At 36.9% G+C, this 27,686-nt stretch overlaps 1 protein-coding gene and 1 non-coding gene across 2 annotated transcripts; one reads left to right on the forward strand and one right to left on the reverse strand.

The window, feature by feature from the left end:
• Positions 1–212: 212 nt before the first annotated feature.
• On the reverse strand, positions 213–27,471 carry DCK (deoxycytidine kinase). The gene is made up of 7 exons (XM_006069339.3): positions 27,072–27,471; positions 23,379–23,494; positions 10,101–10,294; positions 8,480–8,627; positions 6,638–6,753; positions 4,343–4,433; positions 213–2,112 (listed from the first exon to the last, which is right to left on the reverse strand). Exons 1-7 carry the CDS (start codon positions 27,160–27,162, stop codon positions 2,086–2,088), a joined length of 783 nt encoding a protein of 260 aa, XP_006069401.1. The 5' UTR covers positions 27,163–27,471; the 3' UTR covers positions 213–2,085.
• On the forward strand, positions 17,002–17,108 carry LOC112586314. The gene has a single exon (XR_003110776.1). It is a non-coding gene; the product is annotated as a U6 spliceosomal RNA (small nuclear RNA).
• Positions 27,472–27,686: the final 215 nt, after the last annotated feature.

A 27,686-nucleotide genomic window follows, 5' to 3' on the forward strand; every position in this document is an offset into this window, starting at 1 on the left:
TTTTTAAGCTTCTTTTCAATTTTACAGACTTAAAAAGTCATTAAGCTAATCATTTTTAAAGGTTATGGAACATCTCTGAAACATGTCTCCATTTAAAATCAATGTTAATTTGTATAAACCACTGTCAACCTTTTTATATACATAATTTTCTTCAAAAGTAGAATAAATTTTAATTCTAAGAAAGATGCAATCATTTCAATGAGTGTAGCTCATTAGAATTCAAGAGATTCATATTTATTTATTAAGCAAATATTTAATTTAATAAATTCATTCATATCAAACAAAAACAAATTCATACAATATCATGAGACAAATATTTATGGCAACTATAGGTATGAAACAAGTCTCTCATTCAAAGGTCAGTGCATCTAAACTATTTAATTCACTAAATTATTATCTTTGAATATCAAGAAACTAAACACAAGATATTTTAAAAAGGAAAATGATAGTTTCAAAGTAACTTTCCTCTCATTTTAAAAAACCAGAGTTTTTCTAAAATGTCAAGTAGAAAGGTTAAATACAAATAAAACACACTGCACATCTTAAAGCTGAAAAAAAATCTGTACATATAGATCTAAACCTATATATATAGACCTAAAATAAATCCATGCAGATTTTTAAAAATTACAACTATTCTGTACCCTGCCCTCTTTATTAATATGTGTAATTTCTAATCCACAAAACATGATAATGCTTTCAAGATACATAACATAAAGCAAGATCATTTTTATCAGTAATTCCTCTAAAAGGAGAGGAAAAAAATACTTAAGATATAATCCGACAGAGCAGCAAAACTATGAAGAGTGATGATGTTCTCAAAGTAGAAATGTGTGACTTTTATTCACTTTTAAATAAAACTTTAAAATAGCAGGTTGCCTATTAATCCAGACAGCAGGGAAAGTAGAACAGTGGCAGGAAATAAGAGCTGGGACTAACTAAGCAGTCTTTACTGCTAAGAAGATAATCTACCTTGTTTTCAGTTTCCTTTTATGCTTCTCACCAAGTATAAAGGTAAAGAAAAACTATTCATTTCCAGTACAGCATCAGTAAAAACTATAATGGAAAAATGTATCCCTCACTGTGTCCCACTAATGTTTTACCTATAAAAATGGTAAGAAATTTAAGGAAAACTGTAATTCCACCTCAAATGATTTAAAGACAATCAGAATTTAAGCCAACTCTTTAACTGGAATAGTAATACTCCATTCTAAAAGAATGGTCTGTGGGAAAAAGCAGGCAGTTATGTGAAGTTCCAACTAAATTCAATCTTTATACTCAAGGTAATAATCTTCAGTTATCATTTTAAGTGTAGCAACATTTCCTCTTTAATCCTCTAAAATCCCATGCAAAAGATAAAGCCTCACATACCATACCACATACCACACATGTAGAAACAAAGGCAGGAAAAAGACTAAATGACTTGTAAGTTATGTCATTACAAACTGGGAACAAAGTCTAACCTACTACTCTACAAATATGTTATAGACACCTTAATAAATATCAGTGAAGTGATTAAATATTAAACCCAATCTTAACTTCCACATCTATTAAGGTGGAAGGGAAAGCACCTGATCAAAAGTATTTCCAATGAAACCTCATAATCCTTTTTTGATGGATTTCTTAAATTCCACTTTTCAATTTTTAATAGATACACTAATTTACTTACACAGGACACACTACCATTTATGTAACATTAAAGTTTCCAGCTAAGAAACTGGTCATTGAGATGAGAAGCACCAGGAAAAAAAAAAGTCAAGCAGCTGAGGAAGATAATAGAGGAAAGACAAAAGGAGGCTGGATCCCTTATGATGTAGCTTAACTATTGTAACGATTCTGGAACCACCTAATGCCAGAATCCTTGTAAGGGATACTTATATGTCCCTGTTTCTTTAAACCCACAAAAGAGAAAAAAAAAAAGCTAGTAATAAACTTTTGTACAGGATTCATTAAAAAATTTTTTTTGGGGGGGGAATAAAAGTAGTTAAAAACTTGGGTTTAGACGAGAGACATATGAAAATGGACCCATGCAGATACACAAAGCTGAAGAAGGTGGAATCATTTGGTTGCGTGTAGTCATCAGCAAGATCACAAAGTGCTCAAAAAGTCTTTTACCTGAGGGAAGGAAAAAAATATTAATGTAATTCCTTGGCTAATTTCAGATATCTAATATTCATTTTCAATTAGAAGCATAGAACAGTTGAAGACCTCAACTGTATAAGTAAACTCTATCACAAAGCTACAGCATTTACTTTCAAAAGAAATATTAACAAATACTTGAGTAATAAAAGATGAATGATCCAAAAAGTCATTACAGAAGTTATTAAATTTACATCTGAGATTGATACAGTTCTATAACTCATAACACTAATTTTCTCTTTATAATACCACAGACCCTGACATGTGCAGCTTTAGCACTGATAACATGAGTAATTGCAATGGTTTAAACAACTCTAAAGGTCTTGATTGTGTATGTAATCTATGTAATAGATTTACAATTTTTCTGAAGCACAAATGTGAATCATACATACAGACTATAAATATTAAAATGTGATGAAAGGTCATGTAAGTACTGAATGACCCTAACCAAGTGACCAATGTCACAATACAAGATATTGCTCTCTCTATATTTTAGACTATACAGTAATTCTAATGAATAGACAAAAGATTATTGCCTTGCAAAAATACATGAAAAAAGTTGCCAAACTCTAACACTACTAATTAAAGTAAAAATAAATAATACTATGAGATGATGATCATTAATCAAAACTATGAAGTGCTAGCTAAAATGAAAAAGTGACTTTATAGATTCATATAGCTAAAATAATGGTTGGCTTTTAGTACTGCAATGGTTGACTTAATTTTATTTAACAGTATCACAAGTGAATTCTATCCTATATTTTTAACATCATTAAATTAGTGAAAGTGAAAGTCGTTCAGTTGTGTCTGACTTTTTGCCACCCCATGGACTATACAGTCCTTGGAATTCTCCAGGCCAGAATACTGGAGTGGGTAGCCATTCCCTTCTTCAGGGGATCTTCCCAAGCCAGGGATTAAACCCAGGTCTCATGCATTGCAGGCAGATTCTTTACCAGCTAAGCCACAAGAGAAGTCCTTAAATTAAATTAGTGAAGAGGTCACTTAAATTTTCCAGATATGCTTTTCTTTGAAAATCAAAGTATTAGTCACTCAGTTGTGCCTGACTCTTTGGGACTGCATAGACTGTAGCCCTCCAGGCTCCTCTGTCCACGTAATTCTCCAGGCAAGAATACTGGAGTGGGTCTCCATACCCTTCTCCAGGGGATCTTCCTGACACAGGGATTGAACCCAGGTCTCATGCATTGCAGGCAGACTCTTTACCACTGAGTCACCAGGGAACACCACGGAAAAAACAACTATATGCTATAGTAATATATAATGCTGAGATTTTTCAAAATTCTTGATATACTTTATAAATGTTAAACACCAATTATACTAAACAGCAGACATTTTATGACAGGAAAAAGAAAAATAAAATTTCTCTCAAAACTAAACAAACAACAAAAAAAGGGGGGCTTTTTCTTTAGATCTTAGATCATTACATTAATTAACATGGATAGCTTCCCTGGTGGCTCAGACAGTCAAGTGTCTGCCTACAATGTGAGAAACCCGGGTTCGATCCCTGGGTCGGGAAGATCCCCTGGAGAAGGAAATGGCAACCCACTCCAGTACTCTTGCCTGGAAAATCCCATGGACCGAGGAGCTACAGTCCATGGGGTCGCACGAGTCGGACACAACTGAGTGACGACTTCACTATAGGGATATTTATTATACAAATCCCATTACTAGTCTCTCTCAAGTATTCATCGATATGTTCTCTTCCAGTCCCTTTATCAATATAAGCACCACTTACTTAACAGAATAGAGTCAACTCTAAATATATGGAAGATTAACTCTGACTAAGATAATGACTCAATGATTAGGCAATGCTAAGTCACAGACAAGGCACCAAACAAAACTAAGAACTATAAATCTTTAATAACAAGACTCTAGATAATATAAAAATAGATGAGATCCATATCCTGTAACTTTAGAGGGGAGTAAGCAAGAACTTTTGTTAATGTTACTACTAAAATACAGATGAAGAAACAAAAGGATAAAGAAGGTCTTATTTTATTTAAGGCTACAAATCTAGAAGTTAAAGTTAAGATGAAAATCTAAATAGGCTAAATCCCTCTAAAGCTCTTAACTGTCTCTTAATTAACTCTGTCATCTTTCATTAGAAGATAATTTTCTCAGAAGTTAGAACACTTTAGACAAGACAAAACAACATTCTTTATAATCTTTGTATTCAACATAAATCTACCTTTTCAATTAGGCTGTCATGTTTGTCTTTAAAGTCTTCATTAACATCCAGTGTTAAGATAGGCACTTCTTGTAGATAATCAAAGTTGGTTCTGTTCAAATAGAGATGAATAAAATATTTAGAAAAAGCAATAAATAAAAGAGAAACACTAAAAACATATTCTTATATCTTCATTTGAAAATCAAAATGTTATCCATTGTTTTACATTAAAATTATCCTGCAAGTACTTCATCTGGCAATGCCTTCTTTCTCACCTAAATTTACTATGCATTATCTAAAAATCTCAGATATAAAATGTATAAAGCCAGGCATTGTGAAATGTCAGTTCAGTTAAGTTGCTCAGTCATGTCCGACTCTTTGCAACCCCATGAACCGCAGCACACCAGGCCTCCCTGTCCATCATCAACTCCCGGAGTTTACCCAAACTCATGGCCATTGAGTCAGTGATGCTATACAACCATCTCATCCTCTGTCGTTCTCTTCCCCTCCTGCCCTCAATCTTTCCTAGCTTCAGGGTCTTTTCAAATGAGTCAGTTCTTCGCATCAAGTGGCCAAAGTATTGGAGTTTCAGCTTCAACATCAGTCCTTCCAGTAAACACCCAGGACTGATCTCCTTTAGGATGGACTAGTTGGATCTCCTTGCAATCCAAGGGACTCTCAAGAATCTTCTCCAACATCACAGTTCAAAAGGATCAATTCTTTGGCAACTCAGCTTTCTTTATAGTCCAACTCTCACATCCATACCTGACCATTGGAAAAACCATAGCCTTGACTAGACAGACCTTTGTTGACAAAGTGATGTCTCTGCTTTTTAATATGCTATCTAGATTGGTCATAACTTTCCTTCCAAGGAGTAAGTGTCTTTTAATTTCATGGCTGCAATCACCATCTGCAGTGATTTTGGAGCCCAGAAAAATAAAGTCAGCCACTGTTTCCCCATCTATTTGCCATGAAGTGATGGGACTGGATGCCATGATCTTAGTTGGTGAAATGTAATTCTCCTCAAAAACCAAAACGACACCAGAAAGTAGGGATGTTTAAAGATGAGAACACTAAAGATCAGGGAGACCATTCTGGGGCTCAGAGATTGTCTAAGGTTGCAAACCAATAAGTGAGATGGATTTGAACCAAGATTTGACTAATGATAAAGTACAGTGATCTAAGAAACAAATTTGAAATATCTTAAATTCTGTCTGAAAGAGAGTATAAGCATAACTCAGAGATACTGCAGGTATGGTTCCAGATAACTACAATTAAATGAATATCACAACAAAGCAAATACCACAACAAAGCAAGTCACACATACTTTTTTGGTTTCCCCATGGTTACAAAAGTTACATTTTCATTATATTGCAGTACAGCAAATGTGCAATATCATTATGTCTAAAAAAATGTACATAAAAATACTTTATTGTTAAAAATTGCTATCATCTGATGCTTTAGTGAGTCACAATCTTTTTGCTGTTGGAGGGTTTGAAATATTTCAAGAATTTACAAAATGTGACATAGAGACACAACATTAGCAAACGCTGTTGGAAAAATGGTGCCAACAGACTTGCTTGACACAGGGTTGTCAGAAACCTTCCATTTGTAAGAAATGTAATATCTGTGAAGCACAATAAAGCAAAGTGCTATACAACAAGGTATGAGTGTGTGAGTGTGTGTGTTACTTGCTCAGGTGTGTCCAACTCTTTGCAACCCCAGGGACTCTATCCCACCAGGCTCCTCTGTCCATGTAAATCACCAGGCAAGAATACTGGAGTGGGTAGCCATTTCCTTCTCCAGGGGATCTTCCCAACCAAGAGACTGAACCCAGGTCACCTGCATTGCAGGCAGATTCTTTACTGTTTGAGCCACCACGGAAGCCCACAACAAGGTATGCTTGTACCTAAATAATACATACAGATGTATCTCTTACTTTATTCCTTAATGTGAACTCCATACACTATGCTGTAAATACGACTGGAGGAGATTAGCTATAAAAACTGTAAGAAATTAGGATCTCATTGCAATACAAAGAGTCAAAAGTGAAAGTGAAAGTGAAGTCGCTCAGTCATGTCCGACTCTTAGTGACCCCCTGGACTGCAGCGCACCAGGCTCCTCCATCCATGGGATTTTCCAGGCAAGAGTACTGGAGTGGGGTGCCATTGCCTTCTCTACAAAGAGTCAAAATTCACACTTAATTCTAAGAGATCCTACAATACTAATATAAATGACTGAAAATTAAAAAATTTGTACATGTTTTGGATTAAAATTTGATAAATTTAAAATCAATAGTAAATAAGGAAATCTTACTTTAGTGTTCTATGCAGGAGCCAGCTTTCATGCTTATAGTGAAGTTTCTCCAAGTATTCAAGAGGAATGCCTTGTTCTTCATTTCTTCCCCTTAAATATATTCTATTCAAGCATTTCTAAAAGCAAAAGCAATAAGAAAGGGGTAGGAGGAGTGGTGGAGGCAAGAAACAATTAAATAAGTTTCTTGTGAGCTGCCATTAAACTTTTCTTCTTTAGTGTCTCTTTATTTATGCTAGCTAAAATCTCTGTTTTTCCTAGAAAACGGAGTAGTTCATCTTTCCCTCCTTGGGTTTTTCACCCATTTGGTGGTTCTAAACCAAGAATTACTCTCAAAAATAAATCAAATACTTCTATAAACTTTTGGTATCCATACTTGAAATATAAAGTATAAAATAAGTTTGGTTAAAAAACAAAAATATGCACCTGTGATAAACCATGATGGAAAAAAATACGAAAAAGTGTATATATCTGTATAACTGAGTCACTTTGCTATATGGCAAAAATTAAACACAACACTATAAATCAACTATACTTCAATAAAATTTAAAAAAAAATTTTTAACTTCAGCATACAAAATGTGCTTCAAAGTCTATTATAAATCCTCTCTTTTCAAATAAGTAAATGGTCCTCTAATCAAAAGATATCATAAACAATACTGATGAAATAAAGTTTTGTGTTAGACTTGTGTTAGATGTGGACTATGAATGTTTCTAGCAAAATGAAACTATTAGGATTCTTTATGTTTTTTCTTCTATATTTGTATTTACTATTTTCATAAATTAAAAACAAAAAGTATTTTCAAAAATAAAAGTGAATTTCGAAATTGGTATGGTTAAATTCTGGCTTGCTGCTGCTGCTGCTGCTAAGTTGCTTCACTCGTGTCCGACTCTGTGCAACCCCATAGACAGCAGCCCACTAGGCTCCTCTGTCCCTGGGATTCTCCAGGCGAGAACACTGGAGTGGGTTGCCATCTCCTTCTCCAATGCATGAAAGTGAAAAGTGAAAGTGAAATCGCTCAGTCGTGGCTTACTTGATACTAAAAGAGGAACAAAATCATCCCTTGTTATCAGAAACCTAGTTTAGTTTCTTTGAAAATTCAGCTTCAATAGCAATACAGTATTCTTTCAGACGAGAAGTCATGACATTTACATCCAGAGCCTACTTTGTGACTCAGGGAAATAAAGAGGAATAAAAAACAGAAAAAACAGGCATGCAAGCACTAAAACCAGAAGTTTCTTAACCAATGTAAGCTTTTATTTAGGTTGGTTTTATGAAAGGCATCTATCTACTGGATCTTTCTGAATTCATTACATAATTTCATAAGTAAGTAAGAATAGCTCTTTACAATCTATCACAAAAGGCACGTTTTCGAGTGAGCTCCCTTAACTCAAAATGGCAAGGGTCCTCTAAGTCTCCTCTCAACTACAGTCACTTCTATCTACCCATTCCAAGCCACAATCATAAAGGATTCTTGACATGGATCTTCATCAACTTTGCCACTTATGCAGTAAATATTTACTAAGCTCCTACTATGTACCCAGACCCAGTTCTAGGCCCTGGAAATTCAACAGTAATTAAAATATCCAAAGTCCCAACTCATGAAACCTACATTCCAGGAGTTGCTTGAGCAAAGTTCTTAATGTAGCTGTAATAGATAAGAGACCCTGAAAAAGTCAGGAAGAATAATGAAGATTAGAACTGAGGAAAAAATGTGGAACTTCCAAATGTGGTCTTGTAGTTTTCTGGAGGTGGGGCAATTCTAAACTGAATTGCCTTCTCTACACACCTGAGGATTTCTATTAATAAATCTATAATGGATCCAACAAATTTTTATTGTCTCACCTCTGGAGTGGCTCTAAGATAAATGATTCCATCCAGTTCAAGGCTTTGGCCAAACTGGTTATTCATCCAGTCATGCCAGTCTTGATAAATGGTCCACTCTGTTTCATTCATGCAGTCAGATTCATACAAATTAGATGCAAAAATATACCTGCAAGAGAATCTGTATCAACACAAATTCTTTCCAAAAAGCACAAAGAGAAAAATTGATCTACTAAATGGACATGAAACATTCTCCTAAATCCTACAGCAAATAATGCCTTGGTTAGCAACAAAAAAAATAAACCACACAGAGTATTTTGAACTATAGAACGTATGTTCTTGCCGGTGGTTCCCAAAAGTGTGGTGTGAGAACCCCTGGTAGTCCCCAAGACCCTTCCAGGGGTTCTGTGAGAGGCCAAATTACTTTATATACTGTACTTCAACCAAAAGCTTAAATAGCTTAAAAACAGAAGCACAAATGAGAATCCATCTGACTTCAAGTGAGACACTAAAGAGATTTGCATACTGCTCTTCTCAATTTTTTTTTGAAAAATCTAATTTCACAAGTATCTTTTTCATGTTCATATGTAATGGATTTACTATTAGTAATTTAAAATACATTAATAAATGTTTCTATATTTCTCAATCTTAATTTCTAATAACATAAATATCAATAGGACACTAAGCTTTTTGGGCTCCTTAATAATTATTAAGAACGAGAAGGGGTCCTAAAGTTTGAGAACCTCAGTTCTGAGCTAACTCTAGTAATAGAATCCTTACATAATAAGCAGGGTAATTCTGATGCTGCTTAGTCGCTTCAGTCGTGTCCGACTCCGTGCGACCCCATAGATGGCAGCCCACCAGGCTCCCCCATCCCTGGGATTCTCCAGGCAAGAACACTGGAGTGGGTTGCCATTTCCTTCTCCAATGCATGAAAGTGAAAAGTGAAAGTGAAGTCGCTCAGTCGTGTCTGACTCCTAGCAACCCCATGGACTGCAGCCTACCAGGCTCCTCCGTCCATGGGATTTGCCAGGCAAGAGTACTGGAGTGGGTTAATTCTAAGCCCCCCTCAGAGATATATGACCTCCTAGTTCCAGGTACAAGTCTAGAATAGGGATCCAGATTTAACCAGAACTGATAAGAATGTTAAGAGGATTGGAAGAAATAAAAACTCTGCAAATGTGAAAGAGATGAGATGGCCACCACACCCCACCAGTTTCCATGGCAGCTAGAAATTATTCTGTTGTTGTTGCTGTTTAGTCAATAAGTCATTTCCAACTCTTTGCAACGCCACGGACCACAGTCTGCCAGATTCCCCTGTCCATGGGATTTCCCAGGCAAGAATACAGGACTGGGTTGCCATTCCCTTCTCCAGGGGATTGTCCTAACCCAAAGATCGAACTCATGTTTCCTGCACTGGCAGGCAGATTCTTTACCACTAAGTTACCAGGGAAGCCCAGAAATTATTCTAGAACTTCCCTAATGCCATTAGTATCAAACTGCTAAAGGTATTAAATGTCATTTTCCATCTCAAATCTCTATTACTCTGAGTCTGTTGTTCCTTTGATCCCCAGGAAACAGGGGAAAACGTCCAGTTCTAAGCCAAGATTCCAAATTGACAAGTAAGGTCATTTTTATATACCTGTCACTATACACAGATCGTTCAAAAAATAATACTGGTTTCTCTGCATCTTTGAGTTTCCCATTGAGAGCGGCAAGCTGAGCTCGTATTCGACTGAGGCAGGCATATGACTGGAAGGTAAAAGACCATCGTTCAGGTTTCTCATACATCATCTGAAGAACATTCCCGCCACTTTTCTGAGATGTTGTCAGTTCCTATTTTGAATTTGAAAAAAGAGACAAAAAGCAAAGTAATGATCAATAGGGCTATTTTACTATTTTTAAGTTAAAAAAATAGTTGGATAAATAAAAAACAAACAAACAACCCAATCAAAAAATGGGTAGAAGACCTGAATATACATTTTTACAAAGAAGATATACAGATGGGTAATAGTCACATGAAAATATGCTCAAAGTGGCTAATTTGGAAAAATGCAAATCAAAACAATGATATTAACACCTGCCTCTGGAAACAGTGAAATCACTTATTGTTCTTACAAAACATCACAAAAATTTACTAGTAACATGTTTCACAGATTTGTTCAGATTTCTAGCCTAGCACCTCCTCTGGACAGAGTACTATGTGCTTAAGTAATTAAACAGGCAAGGTCATCTTAGGTCCCTTCCAGTATTCCTTTCACACTGAAAAACTCCTGTGATACCTATGCAGTATCTATTTGCTAATCTCTCTTCAACGACAGCATCCACTTGACTACTCTATATGGCCAATTTCTTGTTATTAGATTTTTATATAGTCTGAATTAAAGTAGTTTATGCTAGGGAAGATCTGATCTAATCCATTAATATATATATATTTTTTAAAGAGGCTTGCACTCTAGTTCAGTTCAGTTCAGTCACTCAGTCGTGTCCGGCTCTTTGCAACCCCATGAACCGAAGCACACCAGGCCTCCCTGTCCATCACCAACTCCCGGAGTCCACCCAAACCCATGCCCATCGAGTTGGTCATGCCATCCAACCATCTCATCCTCTGTCGTCCCCTTCTCCTCTGCCTTCAATCTTTCCCAGCATCAGGGTCTTTTCAAATGAGTCAGCTCTTCACATCAGGTGGCCAGAGTACTGGAGTTTCAGCTTCAACATCAGCCCTTCCAATGAACACCCAGGACTGATCTCCTTTAAGATGGACTGGTGGGATCTCCTTGCAGTCCAAGGGACTCTCAAGAGTCTTCTCCAACACCACAGTTCAAAAGCATCAATTCTTCAGCGCTCAGCTTTCTTCACAGTCCAACTCTCACATGCATATATTACCACTGGAAAAACCATAGCCTTGACTAGATGGACCTTTGCTGACAAAGTGATGTCTCTGCTTTTTAATATGCTGTTTAGGTTGGTCATAACTTTTCTTCCAAGGAGTAAGCGTCTTTTAATTTCATGGCTGCAGTCACCATCTGCAGTGATTTTGGAGCCCCCTAAAATAAAGTCAGCCACTGTTTGCACTGTTTCCCCATCTATTTGCCATGAAGTGATGGGACCGGATGCCATGATCTTAGTTTTCTGAATGTTGAGCTTTAAGTCAACTTTTTCATTCTCCTCTTTCACTTCCATCAAGAGGCCCTTTAGTTCTTCACTTTCTGCCATAACAGTGGTGTCATCTGCATATCTGAGGTTATTTATATTTCTCCCAGCAATCTTGATTTCAGTTTGTGCTTCCTCCAGCCCAGCGTTTCTCATGATGTACTCTGCATATAAGTTAAATAAGCAGGGTGACAATATACACCCTAAATGGTACACTAAATGAATCTCTAATTTGCAAAAGATATAGAAAGTAATTTTGAGCATCTATCCATTGCCATTTCACTACTACAGGTCAAAGTCAGCAAATGCTAACATTTCAGGCTTACAAATAAAAACAAAGGGGGGTAAACAGAAAGAAGCCACTGAAATTTCTTCCTCAGAGTGATAGATCTATTAAATAGGTTAAATCTATTAAAATAGATTAAAATCGATCAAAATAGATTGCATGGTAACAATATATTAGAAAACTTTTGATATTAGAGTTGTCAGACTAAAAAAGAAAAAACAAAACTGAGGACCCAGGGTTCATCAGCCTTTTCTATATCAAGCTATATAAAGGTTCTCCCCAAAGCTGTACAGCCTTAAACTTGTTTACTAATTTTTAAAGAATAAAATACGACTGCTTAATTCCTATTCTCAATCTTAGTTCAAATAAATGCCCCTGAACACTTTCTGAAAGTTCATACTCAAAATAGGTGTTTTTCCTCTGAGAGAGGAAAAAAAAAAATTCAGAAATGTAAATACTACAACGGATCTTCAAGTTTCAGTTAAGAATTAAAAACCACACAAACACGTGCCGCTCTGAGGCAGAATTTACATTTCATACCACAAACCACATAATTAAGTGAAACTTCTCAAAACTGGAAGGAAAAGAAAAGCATAAAATGGCAAGAGGCCAACAGTCAACAATAGGTCTGTTTAGAAATACTGAGCAGATGATGAACTGAAATAAAGGTGTAACAGTTGCCTTCTCAAGCTGCTTAAAGAATAAATGTAATTTTATTAGAGTTTCAAGGACTTTTGTTAATTTAGTTATAAACAGATTGTCTAATTCACCATCCTCCAGGGAGAAAATCTTTCATACAAGTGAATGTTTCCAGCTAAATGAAGTTTATCAACTCAACCAAAACTTTTGTTTAGTTGGTTTTATAAAGAGGACACTAGTGTATATTTTATTTTCCTTCACTGTTAAGCATGGCATTTTGAAAATTACTCTCAGTAACAGAGACAACTTTACGAACACTGCTGGTGGATTTATGAGAGAAGTTAGCTAAACACAAGCTTCCATTAACACACATGAAAATATCCAGAACAATAAATAAGTATCATGCACAAAAACACCAATATGAAAAGATACATGTACCCTATGCTTGTTGCAGCATTATTTACAATAGCCAAAATATGGAACAACCTAAGTGTCTGTCAATGGAAGAACGGATAAAGATATAGTATATGCATACAGTGGACTACAACTTGGCCATGACAGAAAACAAAATCTTGCCATTTGTAACATTAATGGACCTTAAGGGTATTATGCTAAGTGAAACCAGTCAGACAAAAACAAATACCATATGATTTCATTTACAGGAGGAATCAAACAAAACAAAACAAAAACCCAGACTCACAGATACAAAGGACAGATATGTGAAAGGGAGGTAGTGGGTAGGGGTTGAAATGGGAAAAAGGATCAAGAGGTGCTCACTTTCAGTTATAAAATAAATAAGTCATGGGGATGAAAGGAATGGAGAAAGGAGAATAAAGGCAATGACAGGGTGTTAACTTTGTATGGTAACAGATGGTAACGACTTACGGTGATCATCTCACAATGTATACAAATGTTGAATCACTACATATTGAACATATGAAACTAACACAATATTATGTGAATTACATCTGAAAGATATACTTAAATATTAAATATACAAATGTTAAATTATTAATTTTCAAATAATAAAAAATACAGGTTAAACAGGTTTTTCACTTCGTTAAAGGATTAGATGCATTTGATACTAAAAAAGAGGGGCAGAATAGTAGTGGTATTCATGTATTATGAAATTCTCTGCAGTACAAATGTTAATTCAAAACACAAAATTTAACTCTCGATTTAGTCTGCTCTATTCCTGGTTGCATTATCTTGGCTTTCATGGCATATTTTTTAGAAAGAATATGCTTAGAAATGTGAACACAAAGGGCATATCTAAGGTTTCCTAAAAGTTTATTTTTTTATTGTGTTAAATTAGAAAATAGAGACTATCTGTTGAAGAACTAAGTTCATTACTCAAAATATCCCTTCATAAGAAAATACACCTCAATTTTCATGATAATTACAATAATACCTACCATTTATTATCTATTTTATACCAGAGACTATATAAAAAGATTATATACATTATCTCAACTCTATGAAATAGTCATTACTGACACTATTTTATAGGCTTAAGAAACGGGGTTCAAAAAGGTTGAATAACTGATTAATATCAATAAATCTAGTAAGCAGCAAAACTAGGATTCAAGTCTAAGACTGATTCTAAAGCCATATTTTTTCCAAAACGTTGCTCTGCTATTACGTACTGAAGTTATATCTATAAACAAAGTGTTCGATGCTCAGTTGTGTCCTACTCTTTGCAACCACATGGGCTGTAGCCTGCCAGGCTCCTCTGTCCGTGGAATTTTCCAGGCAAGAATACTGGAGTGTATTGCCATTACCTTCTCCAGGGGATCTTCCCAACCCAGGGATCAAACCCAGGTCTCCCGCATTGCAGGCAGAATCTTTACCTCTAAGCCACCAGGAAAGCCTATATCCTTATCTATAAACAATACTTACATTTGATTTCTTGAAGGGAGATATTCAGATACTATATGGGTAATTTAACTGGTGCTGGTGTTCTGTATTTTAATAATTTTATCTCAGACATGGATAGCTTTACATAGTTAAACAAGAGAGAATTCACCAAAGACATAAACACAAATTTACTAGTGAAAATATATGTGAGTTATTTTTATAAATAAAACTAATCATGACAGACAATTTTTTTGTCTTTATCACTGTCTAGCCTATTTCAAGTTATCTTCAGTGCACAAATACCTATTACCAAAATAACCATTAACTTTATTTTGTTTTGTTTTTCACCACATCACATGGCTTGTGGGATCTTAGCTCCCTGACTGGGATTCCCCCGCAATGGAAGCCTAGTCCTAAATGCTTCACCACCAGGGAATTTCCTAAAATAGCCATTAACTTTAAAATAAACTTCAACAACTTCCACATAATTTAACTAAACATGGCACATTTGAGTTTAAGTTACATTAACAAATAAATTTAAGGTACTTCTATTTGGAAACTGTGGTGGCAGAAACTACTACATGTTCCATAAAACCAGGCTGTTTTCCTCCTAGACACACAGCTAGGCTTTATTCCCCAGTCTTCCTTGTAGGCTTGAGACTCAGTTCCAGTCAGTGCAAATAGGGCAGAAGCAATGTATATCATGTCCAGGCAAGGCCCATAAAAACCTCTCAAAGGTGATGATTCTTTGTTTATTCATCAACTGGAAGCAAAAGACATCAAGGCTCTAGAGCAGAGGTTTTCAACTTCAACTCCAGGGCAGGGGTATCAAAGTATGGTCCCTATTATGTCAGCATCAACATCACTTCTCAACTTGCAAGAAATGCAAATTTTCAGCACCCCTACCAGACCTACTAAACCAGAAACTGGGGATGAGGCCCAAATCTTCACTTTACCAAGTCCTCCAGATGACTCTAACGAACACTAAAGGTTGAAGTACTGTCTGAGAGGTTAGATGAGCCACACTGAGTCTCTGAGTCACAGCACAGTATGCCATTCACTCAATATCATCTTTCTAGTAGTCATACATGGATGTGGGACTGGACCATAAAGAAGTCTGAGTGCCAAAGAATCAATGCTTTCGAATTGTGATGCTGGAGAAGACTCTGTAAAGTCCCTTGGACAGCAAGGACATCAAACCAGTCAGTCCTAAAGAAAATCAACCCTGAATACTCATTGGAAAGACTGATGCTGAAGCTGAAGCACCAATACTTTGGCCTGCTGATGCAAAGAGCCAACTCATTGGAAAAGACTCTGATGCTGGGGAAGACTGAAGGCAGGAGGAGAAGCAGGCCACAGAGGATGAGATGGCTGGAAGGCATCACCGACTCAATGGACACGAGTCTGAGCAAACTCCGGGAGACAATGAAGGACAGGAAGCCTGATGCTTCACTCCATGGGGTCACAAAGAGTCGGACATGACTTAGCGACTAACAATAACACAACAGCAAGTGTTACCTTAAATTTATCTGATATATTTAATAAAATCTATCAGAAGTGAACTTTGTTCATTTGAAAAACAGGATCAATTTGCTAGGCACTGTGAATAATAGTGAGATAAAATAGGGTATAAATGCAAAATTAAGTAGGTCTGTTACAAAACAGATAGAGAAGAGAAGTTTGAAGGCTTTCTGAAGAGACTTGAGGACAATATGCTAGGTGAAATAAGCCAGTTGCAAAATGGCAAATACTGCATGATTCACTTATACGAGGTCTCTAAAGTAATCAGATTCATAGAGACAGAAAGTAGAATGGTGGTTACCAGGAGCTGGGGGAAGGGAGCAAAGAAGAGTTGTTTAATGAATATAGAGTTTCAGTTCTGCAAGATGAAAATTTCTAGAGATCTGTTCCATAGCAATGTAAATATCCTTACTACTACTACGGAGCTGTATGTTTAAAAATCGTTAAGATGGTAAAATTTATACGTATTTTTTACCACAAAAAAACAAAAATCACACAAAGACTACAGGTCTTCTTTTATTTGGATTTCCTAATAAATGTCATCTCTCTTGCCCAAAGCAAGTCCAAAATCTGCTATATGAAAATAATTTAGAGGATCAATCTTGACTCATCACCTAATCAAAAAAATAATAATCAGCTAGTTGTTCTAAAAATACAGATGCTTAAATTAAAACTAAATAAAAAACCCGTAACACAAATTTACAGCTTTGAAGATGCTACTTTTTGGCTCTTAGTTTAACATGGTACTGAATTAGAAAATTAACAGTAAGTCAGGATACCATTTTCTAGTTCTTCAGGATAATCAAAGTAAGAGCCCATACAAAAATATTTTCTTCTGATCTTATGCATGAAAGTTTTGAAACTGCTGGTTTTCTGAATGCAATTAAGAATAAAATATTAGAAGTTCTATCAAAAAAATACTGTGTATCATCTTTACCAAATTGAGTGTAATTTTAGTGTTTTTCCCTCTGAAAAGTATTTAGATAAAAAATATGAATGCCTCAGGGTCAAACTACATTAAATAAAAACTAATAGAACATCTCTAGAAAGCAGTTTAGCTACATTCACTTTAAAAATTCTGTATCCAGTGCTCGCTTCGGCAGCACATATACTAAAATTGGAACGATACAGAGAAGATTAGCATGGCCCCTGCGCAAGGATGACACGCAAATTCGTGAAGCGTTCCATATTTTTACTGGAAATAGACATGCCTTATGATCCAGCAATCCCACTGCTGGGCATACACACAGAGGAAACCAGAAGGGAAAGAGACACGAGTACCCCAATGTTCATCGCAGCACTGTTTATAATAGCCAGGACATGGAAGCAACCTAGATGTCCATCAGCAGATGAATGGATAAGAAAGCTGTGGTACATATACACAATGGAGTATTATTCAGCCATTAAAAAGAATACATTTGAATCAGTTCTAATGAGGTGGATGAAACTGGAGCCTATTATACAGAGTGAAGTAAGCCAGAAAGAAAAACACCAATACAGTATACTAACGCATATATATGGAATTTAGAAAGATGGTAACAATAACCCTGTGTACGAGACAGCAAAAGAGACACTGATGTATAGAACAGTCTTATGGACTCTGTGGGAGAGGGAGAGGGTGGGAAGATTTGGGAGAATGGCATTGAAACATGTAAAATATCATGTATGAAATGAGTTGCCAGTCCAGGTTCGATGCACGATACTGGATGCTTGGGGCTGGTGCACTGGGACGACACAGAGGGATGGAATGGGGAGGGGGGAGGGAGGAGGGTTCGGGATGGGGAACACATGTATACCTGTGGCGGATTCATTTTGATATTTGGCAAATCTAATACAGTTATGTAAAGTTTAAAAATAAAATAAAATTAAAAAAAAAAAAAAAAATTCTGTATCCACAGGCCAACTTAATTACACTTTTGAAAATTTATCTTAAAGAAATAATCTAAAACACAGATTTAACCACAAAGATGGTTATCACAGTGCTAAGGAAATAGGTTATCATTCTATTATTTATTAGGCACTTAATTAAGTAAATAATGGTACATGCACACAATAAATTGGGCTGACTTTATAAATCATTTATAGTAAACTTTTAATAACATTTTCAATTTCCTTTGACATAAACATTATAGGGAAGAAAAGCAAAGTAAAAAATTATGTATTGTTGGTTCAAGTAAGATTTAAGAAAATTTTACTTCCCTCCTTGGTAGTCCATGATATTATCTTAATTTTGAACAATAAGCACATACTACTTCATATTCTCCACTCACCTGTCAAAGTTGGATATAATAAATTATCATCTCAACTATATAAAAGTTACATATGGGGTGGTGGGATTACAGGTAACTTTAATCTGTTTTTGTATTTATATCTATAATTCACTTCATGACAGAACACTTCATGACTTTACAGAAAGCACAGATTATTGCCAAGATGAGTAAAAATGAGAATTATCAAGTAGAGATACAAAATCATTTATCTTTTACTTCTAGTCTAACCTTTGAGACATTTCCAGTTCAATCAAGTTAAGTTTGGTCAAAAGAACCAGAGTCTACTAGACAAGATAATCATAAAAGGGTTGACAAAGGTTAGGCGATTTCAAAGGGTATGAGTGGCATTTTATCAAGCATTCTTAATTAATTATCAATAATTATTTATCAAAAAATATGCTATTGTTTCACAGATAAGTATATTTTATCCTTTCTTTCTCAGAGTTACTAATTTTTCAGTGACTTCTCAGTGGTAAGAAGGGTTAGATGAAAGTAAAATAGCATTTCACAATAAATAACAAAGATCTCTCAAAAGAATTCAGCTCACTAAGAAAAACAGTAAAAACATCTTCCTAACAGTCTGTATATCTCAAAAATAAGCTAAAAGAAAGCAACTCAATCAAAGCTTTTGGGCCTAAATAGCCACTTAAATCAGCAAATAAACCAGACTGCTATTTGAAATAAACCTTTAACACAAAGACTGATAGTCATCTGGGCCATATGATTTAAAGATAATTTACCATGGGAGGGGGAAGGTGGGGAGGTTACATAATCTTTTTAGGTACTTTTTGACTCTTTATTCTGCTAAAATTCGTGGCAGCACATCGGCAGTATAGCAACACTTCAGCCACTAGGTGGCAGGTGAAAAAACAAAACCAGCTAAACATGCAGGTGCAAATTAAACTGCTGACTAGGGGAAGAGATCAGAGGTACCGATAACCCAACATTTCCCATGCTACAGCTACTGCCAAGAAGTGTGATTAAAAGGAGAACATCCAAAGTGGGACTGGCCTTACCAGAGTCATGTCTGAAGACAGTCTACTTCTCACCACTGGCAGCATGCTAAGGAAGCTGCAATTTGGACAGTGGTTCATCTCAAAATCCCAAGAAGAGGTCAGGGATGGGTCTCAGAAAGAAGGGCCCCAGGAGAAGAAACTCCATTTCTTGAGGTGCAAGAAAAAATAAGATACTGGGAACACATCCACCCATTACTATCCTCATATTCCATTACCTTATCCCCAAAATACTACCCTCCAGTCTGAAACTTCATCTAGAAATACACAAGATTAACAACATAATAGCCTTAAGTATACACACACAAAAATAACATTATCCTCCAAGAATGTACACCAAAATCCAATGTAGATAATCAAATCGTAACATCATAGAGACATGACTGGATTACAGGAAACTGATGAAAGTATGTATTTAAAAAGGCCTATGTTTACATTAACTGTGTTGGATCATCTACATGGTAGTTAAAAAGAAAAGTTTGAAATTTTGACTATGCTACACAGGAAGAAAATGCTCCAGCCCATAAACATGAATATCAGATCCACGAAACCAATGTGAATGGAGACAGATACATCCATGCATCATAGTCTGATGATGTCAGTCACTAAGATAAATATAATTAATTTCCCTGAGCACTGATTCTAAGCTTAAGAGACAACCTTCTTATTATAAATTGTATCCCCATGTACATTATTGCAAAATTTTCAACCTCTCCTTTCCAACACAACTAAAGGGTTCAATACACTCCTAACACTAACAATGATTCACTAGGGTTCTCACTAATTAACCAGGAGGCATCCCATATATTAAAATTCTCAAAGGATTGTTTGCTGTTTGAAAAAGCACCCCAAGTCTTTGAGATCCAGAGTTCTGTCTACTGGGCCTATATAGAAAATGAACTGACCTACTTCAATGCATCTAATAATTACATTTCTCCCTGCAAATCAAAATTTTTGACATTTTGGTTTTTGTATATGCTCCTGTGTGCTTGGTTAACATAAGGTATACTGGGAATTCACTGGTGCTTAGGACTCTGCACTTCCATTGCAGAGGGCATGGGTTCAATTCTTGGTAATTGGTTGGGGAACTAAGATCCTGCAAGCTGCAAAGCACAGCCACCACCCCCTGCCCCCAAAAAAGTAAGGGACGCTGCAAGGCAGAAACATTTAGTATGCCAACAAACCAGTTACATGTATTTAGTATGAGTTAGAAGCTATGATATTAAAATTAGAAGTGGAAGTGTTAGTCACTCAGTCGTGTCCAACTCTTTGTGACCTCATGGACTGTAGCCCACCAGGCTCCTCTGTCCATGGAATTCTGCAGGCAAGAATACTGGAGTGGGTTGCCTTTCCCTTCTCCAGGGGATGTTCCCAACCCAGGAATCAAACCCCGGTCTCTGGCACTGCAGGCGGATTCTTTACTGTCTGAGCCACCAGGGAACAGAACTTCAGTGAAGGTCACTTTATCCAATCTAGTCTAACATTCTCCCAATGAAAGAATGCTTTCTGTATTTCTCACACTGGTTTAATTTGGCTACTTTCTACCTAACCCCTGAGAATTACTGCACTGACAGCTGACCCCAGAAATGAGGAGGAGAAAGAGTACTTTTAGAACACAGGTCTCTCACTCCTAAATAAAAGCACCCTTGAGTAGGGCACTATCAAAGAGGCAACAAGACATACTTTACGAGGTAAAAATGTAGAGTGAGCGAAGACCAAATATCCAAAAGAAAATGGGCAAAAGGATCTGAAAAGGGACTTCACAAAAGAAATCCAAATAGCAAATAAATTAATTAAAGGAGCACAATTTCATTAGCAATCAGGGAAATACAAATTAAAAACATAAAAGATATTAAATGTTCATCAGAATGACAAAATTTAGGAAGCTGGACAACACTAAATATTGGCAAAGGAATGGACTAATGACAGCTTGAGTACACTGTGGGGAATGAAAAGCAGTAAAACCACTTCAGAAAATAGGCATCATACACACACCCCAGCACACAGTAATTTAACTTCTTATTCCATAAGAAACTCTTGCATGTGTACGCCAGGATTCATATTCATAACATGGCTGTTTTCACAGCAACTAAACTAGGAACCTGAACTCCAATACTTTGGCCACCTGATGTGAAGAGCTGACTCATTGGAAAAGACTCTGATGCTGGAGGGATTGGGGGCAGGAGGAGAAGGGGACGACAGAGGATGAGATGGCTGAATGGCATCACCAACTCGATGGACATGAGTTTGGGTGAACTCCGGGAGTTGGTGATGGACAGGGAGGCCTGGCGTGCTGTGATTCATGTCACAAAGAGTGAGACACGACTGAGCAACTGAACCGAACTGAAACTAGGAACCACTGAAAAACCAATCAAAGGTATAGAATGGACAAATAATAATATATGAATACAACTGAATACCATATGGCAATGCAAATGAACAAGCTATAGCTGCATGCAAATGAACAAGCTATAGCTGCATGCAAAAATATAGACAAATTTCACAAACTTATTAAGCAAAAGAAGCAAGAAGAAAAGGAATGCAAATTGATGTCTTTATAGAAGATTAAAAAACAGACAACACTAATTGTATTTCTTAGAGATACGTTCATGTACTTTAAACTCTTTTTAGAAAGCAGAAAAATTATCACAAGAATTACAAGAGTTATTTTATGTGAGTGATTACCCCTAGGAGTTATTATCCTTGGGAAGGAGATAATGTGACCTGAGAAGAACAGGGACTTTTTGAACAAGAAGATAATGGTCTATTTCTTGACCTGAATGACGGTTACAAAGATGTTAGCCTTCAAACTGTTCTTCAAACCGTACATAGGTTTCACATACTTTTCTATTAGTTGTATTGTACGTCAAAAAAAATGCTGAAAGAAGCAAATAAATTTACCCACTTAAAACTCTACTTAAGGCTAATTCTGCCTTTCCTCAAGGACCAGACTGAAATATCATTTCTTAAGAACATGGAGTCCATATCGAAAGGAAGTCCCTTCAGGATTTAGTCCTGGATTATTCAATGAATTGCAATGTAGTGAGCTGCTAACCACGCTTAGTAAACAGGTATGTGAGAAAACACTTTCAGTTATACAAAACCAGTATCCTCAAAGTCTGCACAGTTATCTTGGTTAGTGATTCCTCCCTATATATATGATTTACATTTTAAACATTCAATTATTATTCCTAGAGTTCTCATAACAACAGCTACACTTTTAAACTAAACTTTTTTTTCAATACCTCCGTCCTCCTCAAACTAACAAAGTAAGTTTCTAGCACACATTTCCATTTTTCCATTTCTGCTATGCTGCTTTCAATTTCAATTCTCATTTCTCCAGAAATGAAAATCTTAATAATCAGATCTCATTGCTTCCTCATATATATATATACACACACACATATATATGTATACAATAAAAAAAAGTTTTCTGTAAAAAATGGAATGTAACTATTATTTCCTCTTCCTCATTTCCAATGTGGGATGGCTAGTGCTGGGAAACTGAAACTGTGTCCAGGTAAAAGTCTGACAAGAATGAAAGTATAAAAATAAATGGCTGTCTAAGATAAAAGTCTTAAGATATAAACTAACAAAATTCAGCTATGGAGTAGCTGTTTTTGCTTTTCTTGTTTATAAACAAAATGTAAAAAGACACTCAAGGAATTTACATTTTCTTAAAACATTTTAATTTTTTAAAAACTTTAAAAATTCTACTTAGCTGCAATGCAGTGCATAATCTTAAGCACATAGTTCAATGAATGTCTAGACATACATATATCAAAGTGAAACTCGATGAGTCATGTCCGGCTCTTTGCGACCCCATGGACTATATAGTCCATTGAATTCTCCAAGCCAGAATACTGGAGTGGGTAGCCTTTCCCTTCTCCAGGGGATCTTCCCAATCCAGGGATTGAAACCAGCTCTCCTGTGCTGCAGGCGGATTCTTTACCAGCTGAGTCACAAGGGAAGCCTCTGTGTGTGTGTGTGTGTGTGTGTGTGTGTATACACACTTCTACACTTCTACACAATGACTGCCCAAATGAAGATACAGACTTAAAGCTATATTTAAAAGCTTTAATGGAAAAGCAAAAAACAAACAAACAAAAAAACCCCCAAGGTTATAACTGTTTGTCTAAACCAAAATTCTCTATTTTATTAAATAAAGTTTATTTTCATACCTCAAATTCATCCTGAGTACTCTGAACATTGCACCACCGGGCAACAGGTTCAGGCACCACTTCCCAGTCCTCACAGACTTGTTTAAGGATATTCACAAATGTTGACTTCCCAGCAGCTGTTGTGAGAGGAAAAGTGAAATTGAGGAAGGAAACAAAAATGCCAAGATAGTCATCAGCTTTTACAAAATTTATAATAGCAAACAATACAAAAAAAGAAAAACAAACATTCAATTTTCTAAACTCTCTGATTTTTTTTTAATGAAAAGGTAGAGTCCCTGACCACCTGTATTAATAAGCACATCTGTTTGTTAATGTTTTAAGTTTACCAAAGCCATGGAACAGAATTTTAAAAATCCAAGACCTAGATTTACTTTCCTTGAAAAAACAATTAGAAATAACTTTGTGGGAAGTAGTTAAGGGTATTCTCCCACTTAATTAAGTTTGCAATTTGGGACCAAGTCACTGAATCTCTAAGAGCCTGTTTCCTCATAATATAATGGAGACTGTAATAATAACACCCTCCTCATAGAAACTGTTGTGATAAATAAACTATCACTACAGTGACAGTCATTCCAGTCTCCAGCGTTTTCAAAATTTTCCTCTCTATTGGCTCTATTCATTCAACATACAAACAAACTTGGGTCTTTCTGATCTAAAACCAATCTAGAAACAACCAAATAAACCAAAAAATTAATATAAAGATGCATCCAATCCATAGAGTTTCAGGATGGGAAATAATATGATTACTACTGTATGATACTAATTATCATATGACACTCTGGCTAACAGAAATTATAAAAATATTTTTGCAAAGTACTTCCTACTAGCAATAGCCATGTTTCTGCTGTTTCCCTTTCACAGTCCTGTGCACTCTATCCAACTCCTTAAAAAAAAGACTTGTATGTACTTCACTTCTCCCTGATCGTTGACTACTTTCTGAAATATCTAGGAGGAAAAAAAGAAAACAGTTCAGATGTAACCAAGACATATATTCTCTATTTTAAAATTATCTGGAAATTCATTCAATTTAATAGTAAAGAGATTCTTGACCAAGAATTTGACAGAGTGTAGCAATACTCTTAATGACACCACACCCTTCCTATCTGAAGTCACCAAATGTGATTATATTAGTCATCTTTGGTCAGCATGTTTTCCCTCTTTCTATATATATGACAAATGCACACACACATAGATAAATCTATTAAAAAAAGCAACAGCAGCAAAGCTTCCTCTTCCTTATAAACTGGATCCAAAAGGGCAAAAAGAACTTACTTTTGACTTGGAGAACTATAATCAAACTTAAAATATTACACAGGTCAATAGAAAAGAAGAGAAAAAAAAAACCTGACAGAATTTTAAAGGATCATGCAGAGAAAAAAGGGATGGTCAATCAGAAAGTAACACACAGAAGCAAAACATGAAAGTCATATTATCACCACAGAATAGACAGAAAATCTTTTAAGAATAAACTAGATGATCATCAGGTTTAATCATAGGAAAAACAAGGTGGACCACAGATTTCATGTGAAGAGGGTAAACACAGAAACTCAAGGCATTTAGAAGAATGGTGAATGGAGGCATGTAAAACGCTCACCATTCATTCATTCATTGAGTTAGATGGAGGAAAAGAAGAAAATTTGAGTGGGTAGCCATTTCCTCCTCCAGGGGATCTTCCCAACCCTCAAACTGAATCAAGTCTCCTGCACTGGCAGGCAGATTCTTTACCACTTACAGCTTACTTGGGTCTAGCAAATAAGGCAGAGAGGCACATGAACCACAGTACAAGAGCACTAATAAATAGGAACTGACAAAGCCACAGTATCAGGAAAAACTGTTAAGTGGTGAGGGACATATGCCATCCAAATAGCAAACAGTTGTTTTACAGAAATGCAGTGTTACCAGATCTTCAGATTTTTCAAGAGAAGCCAAAAATCTAGATGTTAATGGGAAATCTCAACATCTGTAAATGCCAGTAACTAATTAAAAAAATTTTTTTTTCAAATTTGTGCAGGCCAATATTGTGTAAATGCAGGCCATGAGTTTGCAACTCCTTCCAGTGTTAAGTATCAGGGAGGTGAGAGATTTAAGCAGGGGTTAACACAATCATATTTGTATATAGAAGGAAAACTCTGGAAGAATTTAAAGAAACTGGAGATGGGGTGACAAATTAGGAAATTATTTCAGGTGCTGAGAAGATTAAAAGATTCTCGGAAGGAAGTAAATTTCTAGGTATCACACATTGCTTAACTGGATTTAGGAAAGGGAAGGAATTGTGGTATAGACGTGAGAGGTTGTTCATTCAAATTTACTTTTGAAATGGCTTTGTTCAACTACTTCCTCCTGTTTTTATATATGGTATTCTATATCAATAACTAGCTGTGTAAAATCACACTAGTAAACATTCACCTTCAAAGAATGTATCCTAGCTAAGAAGAAATGAGAGACTGCTACATGGACTTTTCCAACTGTTGTCTCAACACTGGAGCAAAGAAACAAAATGCCCTCCTTGAGGCTGTATTCAGCTTTTTTTTATTACTTGCAATGCTGCTAAAGCACCTGTCTACCTTGCCTTTTTAAAGTACAAGTGCTTTGAACATGGTAAGAATTTTTAAAAATTGTTGTATGCATGAATGGCCAGTACCTAACTTGGAACCAAAAAAAAAAAAAAAAGAATACTATCAAAACAGGAAGCATCAGGCATAGGTTTCCGGAGGTAAGAAACAGAGAAGAATCGGAAGTTCTCTTGTATCTTGTAAAATGACATCTGGATTAAGAACAGAAATAGTGGTGGTCTTTGAATCATAACCCAATGTTCACTTGGATGTTGGCTGGGGAGTGAGTGAGCCATGTTGCCAAGATCATTTAAAGACTCCTTCCTTGTACTTGAATGTTTACAGCAACTTTATTCATAATCTAAACACTGGAAAAAAATCCAAATGTCCACAAGTGGGAGAGATAAACTGTGGTTTACCCATGCAATGGAATACTAGGAACTAACAAAAAAACACACACACACACAAACGCACAGATACAAGCAGCATGAATAAATCTAAAAGCATTCGCTAAATTAGAGAAGACACAAAAGGCTACACACTATGATTTCATTTACATGACATTCTGAAAAAGGCAAAACTGTCAGGAGTAGAAATCACATCAGTGCTTGTCAGGTGATAGAAATGGAGAGAGGGATGACCACAAAGTACCGGGAAACTTCTTGCAGTGATGGAAATGTTCTGAATTGTGATTCTGGTGGAGGTAAATTATTATGTTTGTCAAACCTCATAGAGCTCTAGACCTAAAAAAAGGATCATTTAGCTTATGTAAATTGCACCTCAAGCACTGACATACAGACACATCATTAAAAACAAACAGAACAAAACCATTCTCTTTGCACTATCTCAACGAAGAGGCTGAAAAGGACTCCAAGCGTGTCTCACAACGCCCGGAGGCCTAGGCCCGCGGACAGACGCCCAGAGGCTGAGACCACCCTCGGGGCATGGGAGGGAAGCTGGGGAGAGCAGAGAGGGGTGCTTTCGGCGGCAATTTAGGAATTCGGGGTCGCGTCCACAAGCGCAGGACCAGACTGGGAAAAGTACCCCCGGAAGAATAGTAGAGATGCGGCAAAGGGGCGCTTCAGCCCCCGCAGCCGCGACTACCCCTGCTTTGGGACCAACATCTCACGAGGCCCCTTACCGATGTTCCCTTCGATGGAAATTTTCTTGATGCGGGTCCCCTCAGAGCTGGCTGCGGGAGACGGGCAGCTCCTCTTGGGTGGAGTGGCCATGCCTTGTCCTGTTGGCAGCCCCGAGCGTTTCAGGCAGGGAGGACTTGGAGGTGGCCGCAGGTGCGCGCGCCGGGGTTCACGCCACCGCGGAACTCGCCTTAACCTGCAGACTGAACTCTCTCCCGTCCAAGACTCTCTGGCCGGCGGATCCGCGGGTTTGATTTTGGCGCGCGGAGACAGCAGCCGATGGGGGAGGGACCGCGAGGTGGCCGCCCGCCCAGTGGGGAAGCCACGCCCCCGCCCTCCCCTAAATCGGAGATTCCACCAAGGGCCCCTCGGCCTGCACCCGCCATAGGAGGGACTCCTGCGTACGCACCCGGCACGTCGGGTCAAGGGGAAACAGGGGGCGGGGCCGCGCGCGCGCAGGCGCGTCTCTTACCAGAACGCGGAGGGCGTTCCCTGAATCTTCCGCGAACTCAGGGAGGGCGCCCAAGGTAGAAGGGCACTCGAGGTTGAAGGGCTGCGCCTCTCCTCGTTATCGAGGGCGGCCGGACTTTGGGGAACTCGCTTGTCCCATGGGGCTT

The sequence above is a fragment of the Bubalus bubalis genome, chromosome 7 (genome assembly GCF_019923935.1).
Source record: "Bubalus bubalis isolate 160015118507 breed Murrah chromosome 7, NDDB_SH_1, whole genome shotgun sequence".
In the NCBI taxonomy this organism is placed as follows: Eukaryota; Metazoa; Chordata; class Mammalia; order Artiodactyla; family Bovidae; genus Bubalus; species Bubalus bubalis.

Bases quoted from the DNA above. Each gene is read 5' to 3' on its own strand.
- DCK (XM_006069339.3), bottom strand. From the start codon at position 27,162: ATGGCCACTCCACCCAAGAGGAGCTGCCCGTCTCCCGCAGCCAGCTCT. The intron at 8,628-10,100 runs GTATATAAAAAT...ATTCTCTTGCAG, and splicing joins CGATCTGTGTATAGTGACAG to GTATATTTTTGCATCTAATT. The intron at 6,754-8,479 runs GTGAGACAATAA...TTTTGCTTTTAG, and splicing joins ATCTTAGAGCCACTCCAGAG to AAATGCTTGAATAGAATATA.